The sequence below is a fragment of the Triticum aestivum genome, chromosome 7B, assembly GCF_018294505.1.
Source record: "Triticum aestivum cultivar Chinese Spring chromosome 7B, IWGSC CS RefSeq v2.1, whole genome shotgun sequence".
Taxonomy (NCBI): domain Eukaryota; kingdom Viridiplantae; phylum Streptophyta; class Magnoliopsida; order Poales; family Poaceae; genus Triticum; species Triticum aestivum.
This window is the reverse complement of record NC_057813.1, coordinates 565,662,955-565,666,392: the sequence shown is the minus strand read 5'-3', so window position 1 is coordinate 565,666,392 and position 3,438 is coordinate 565,662,955. Positions and strand designations below refer to the sequence as shown.

Genomic DNA, 3,438 nt, shown 5'->3' with positions numbered 1-3,438 from the left:
TTAATAGTGTATCCCCGTTGCAACGCACGGGCAATTTTCCTAGTTCATATGTAAAGCATTTATTATTTTGATAGGGAAACCACTTTTCCATTAAACCAGTGTGCACAACGAACCCTCGCAGCACCCAAAGACGCCAGCAGCATATGTGCTTCTTCTTTGCACTTTCCTAATTAGAGTTTCTCAATTTTCCCTTTTTCGGGTAAAAAACTATACTTTTTTTAGAACGAAAAATAAAACTTTGCTAGGTTCAGGGTCGTTTGGACCCATCTCAAGAGAACGGGCTCGATTCCGTCTACAGCCGTATAGAGCGAGATAGGCCCAACAGCCCAGCCCAGCCCAGCCGCAGTCGGCACCCAGCAGACAGACTACCCGCGCCGCGCCGCGCCGCGCCGCCGGTCGCTCCTCCTTCCCCGCCGTCATCTCCAATCGGACCTCCGCGCACACCACCGTCGGCCTCCGCCGCACCGCGCCGCTCCTTTCCTGCGCCGCGCTGGGCTCCTCGTCGCCATGGGCAAGGCCTCCAAAGACAAGCGGGTACGCGGCCTCCCTCTCTTTCGTTCTCACCCAGCTTCGCCCCCTCCCCTCCCCCACTTCGCTTCGCTGCCCCTCACCGTGCCCGCGGCTCGCTGGTCTGCCCATCGGTTTCCCAGGACATCTACTACCGGAAGGCCAAGGAGGAGGGATGGAGGGCTCGCAGCGCCTTCAAGCTCATGCAGATCGACCAGGAGTTCAACATCTTCCACGGTCTCGTCTCAACCCAATCGGCTCGTTCGCCTTCCTGCCACTTTGCTTCCATTGATGCACAGCATCGAATTAACCACAGGGCGTTCTCGTTTTGCTGTTCGTGTGTGCAGGAGTGAAGCGTGCCGTTGACCTGTGCGCTGCTCCTGGGAGCTGGAGCCAGGTATTAGCATGCTCAGTTTCGCCCATCCATGCTTGCATGCCTTCATTCAGTTGCTTATCTCAATCGCAATTGCAGGTTTTGAGCCGCAATTTGTATCTACCGGCAAAGCTATCGTCTGACGGCAAGTAAGTAGTAGCGTCAGTGCGAACACTTTATGTTCCAACATAATTTCATTCTTTGTATCTTATTGTTTCTGTGCTCTGCTTATACCAGAGATGGTGGCCTTCCTCTCATCGTCGCAATCGATCTGCAACCGATGGCTCCGATAGAAGGTGTCATACAAGTGCAGGGCGACATCACCAATGCTCGAACAGCGGAAGTGGTGAGATGGATATTGGATAGACACATATAGATTAATTTTGTGTAATTATTTTTTTGCTTGCTGTAACAGATGTAAATATGCTGCCAGGTTATCAGGCATTTTGATGGATGCAAAGCGGACTTGGTTGTCTGTGATGGTGCCCCTGATGGTAAGATTGCATTGCTAGACGAGTGGTCCATAACCATGTTACATGTGTTTATGGTACTTCTGTTTCTTACTTCGCTTTGGATGATTGCAGTTACTGGACTTCATGATATGGACGAGTTTGTTCAGTCCCAGCTTATATTGGCGGTTGGTATATTTTTATTGGAAGCAATTTGCAGCGTCCATAAGATACATTGTCCAAAAATAATGCTACCTTAACCCTGCAGTTTATGTTCGGCATTCTGCCTTAAAATGTTTACTTTCGGTGCAATTACTTATTTGTATTTTTTATTGTACATTGGACCATTTTTACTCATTCGTTGCTGTGTATGTTGTAGAACTACATGGTGTAACACTATGGTTCTATTAACTTGTTATATTTTCAACTACTTGCAGTTTTCATTGGCTTAGTTTTCCAGATTGAACTTGCAAGTTGCTTGTTTATTTGGCTAATTTGTGTATATATATGTGTTGCATTTAGGCACTGACAATTGTGACTCATGTACTCAAAGTTGGTGGAAAATTTGTTGCGAAGATTTTCCGGGGTAAAGATACAAGTCTCCTGTATTGCCAGGTATTGGTTGGTGCTGGTTTGCTTGTCTGGTTAGGAATTTCCATATGTACTTCAGAAACATTTTGTTTCATCGAGGAAGTTAGTCATCAGCTTTCATGTGTCTTTTTTGTATATGCTTGATTACAAATAGTCTCTTAAGTGTCACAGTAGAGTTGTCATGATATTGCTACAATTTTACACTCTGTTTGGTAGAAGTGGCATTTAACTTACTGATTCATTCTAGATGTTTGCACGAGGTGTTTATGTGGAAACAGTATAGTGCTTATTGCTATCAATGTTTTATGCAGTTAAAGCTGTTCTTCTCACAAGTTACATTTGCAAAGCCAAAAAGCAGCCGCAACTCAAGTATCGGTAAGCCTTCACTGCTTAAAGGAGAATGAGTCAACATGTACCTTTTGTATGTCTGCCTATTTTCCTATATGACGCACGTCATTTTTGTCGCATTACTGATATTCTGATGTTGTCTTTTTAGCATTGATAATATTTCCTGCTTGATGAGAAGTTTTTTATATGATCTTATCTTTATGTTTGTCAAACAGAGGCATTTGCAGTTTGCGAGAACTACTCACCTCCAGAGGGCTTCAAAGAGAAAGATTTATATCACCTGCTGGAGAAAGTGGGAACTCCTTCTGGGGCTGATGATCTAGGTACTGAGAATGATATGCTCTACTGCCGCAATAGGCTGAACGTATGATACATGATACCAAATTATCTATGCTATTTTTCACGTGCAGATTGCAGAAGCGGATGGTTGGAGGGACCAAACAAGGTCTACATCCCGTTTCTGGCTTGCGGTGACCTCAGCGGTTACGATTCAGACCGCTCATACCCCCTTCCAAGCACAGAAGGCGGCACCTACCAGAGCCTAGATCCAGTCCAGCCTCCCATCGCCCCGCCATACAAAACTGCATTGGAGATGAAGAAGGCGTCTAGCCACGGCGCTGGCACAGATACCAGCAAATTATCTCTTGACCCCCAAACAACATTATAGCTTCAGCTTATGCTCATCTACCCAATCGCCACATGGAAACATATGAATCGTCCTGCAGTGACGTTCAGCACATGTTGCAGAGTAGATGCTGAAGTTGAAGCTGAATTTTGGTTATTCATCCAATCTTGAAGGCAATAGCATGTGGAAGAGATGGTATAAACCGAGGGGTATGCATGCCATGGGCTAAGCAAACTCTGTAATGAACTATAAGCCTGGATCACCATTGTAGTACTTTGCCTTGTGGTCATTTCTGGTATTTTCCATATTGTACTGCGTGTAAGCGCAAAGAATCGTGGCAAACGGTGCTTTATGAGAAATTCAAAAATGAAGTCTTGAATCATACACAGTTGATTATTAAGCAATGTGAAGGAGAGTGGTAATTTGGTGCCCATGGGTATAAAAGTAACCTTTCTTTTTCCTCAAGCCCAATCATTCCATTTGAACTACCCTCTAGTGGACAATGGATACAAACAAGCTACTGTTGTTTTTCAATACTTTGGTTT

The 3,438-nt window shown here is 44.9% G+C and overlaps 1 protein-coding gene across 1 annotated transcript; it reads left to right on the top strand.

Annotated features, from left to right (window-relative positions):
• The first annotated feature begins 312 nt into the window (after positions 1 to 312).
• LOC123159603 (putative tRNA (cytidine(32)/guanosine(34)-2'-O)-methyltransferase) lies at positions 313 to 3,275 on the top strand. Its single transcript, XM_044577419.1, has 11 exons — positions 313 to 534; positions 651 to 744; positions 855 to 904; positions 980 to 1,029; positions 1,118 to 1,226; positions 1,314 to 1,374; positions 1,465 to 1,517; positions 1,852 to 1,944; positions 2,232 to 2,295; positions 2,484 to 2,591; positions 2,679 to 3,275. Exons 1-11 carry the CDS (start codon positions 508 to 510, stop codon positions 2,933 to 2,935), a joined length of 966 nt encoding a protein of 321 aa, XP_044433354.1. The 5' UTR covers positions 313 to 507; the 3' UTR covers positions 2,936 to 3,275.
• The last annotated feature ends 163 nt before the right edge of the window (positions 3,276 to 3,438 follow it).

Coding starts and splice junctions, on each gene's coding strand:
- LOC123159603 (XM_044577419.1), top strand. CDS start 508: ATGGGCAAGGCCTCCAAAGACAAGCGG. Junction 1,030..1,117: donor AAGCTATCGTCTGACGGCAA/GTAAGTAGTAGC, acceptor TGCTTATACCAG/AGATGGTGGCCTTCCTCTCA. Junction 1,518..1,851: donor AGTCCCAGCTTATATTGGCG/GTTGGTATATTT, acceptor TGTTGCATTTAG/GCACTGACAATTGTGACTCA.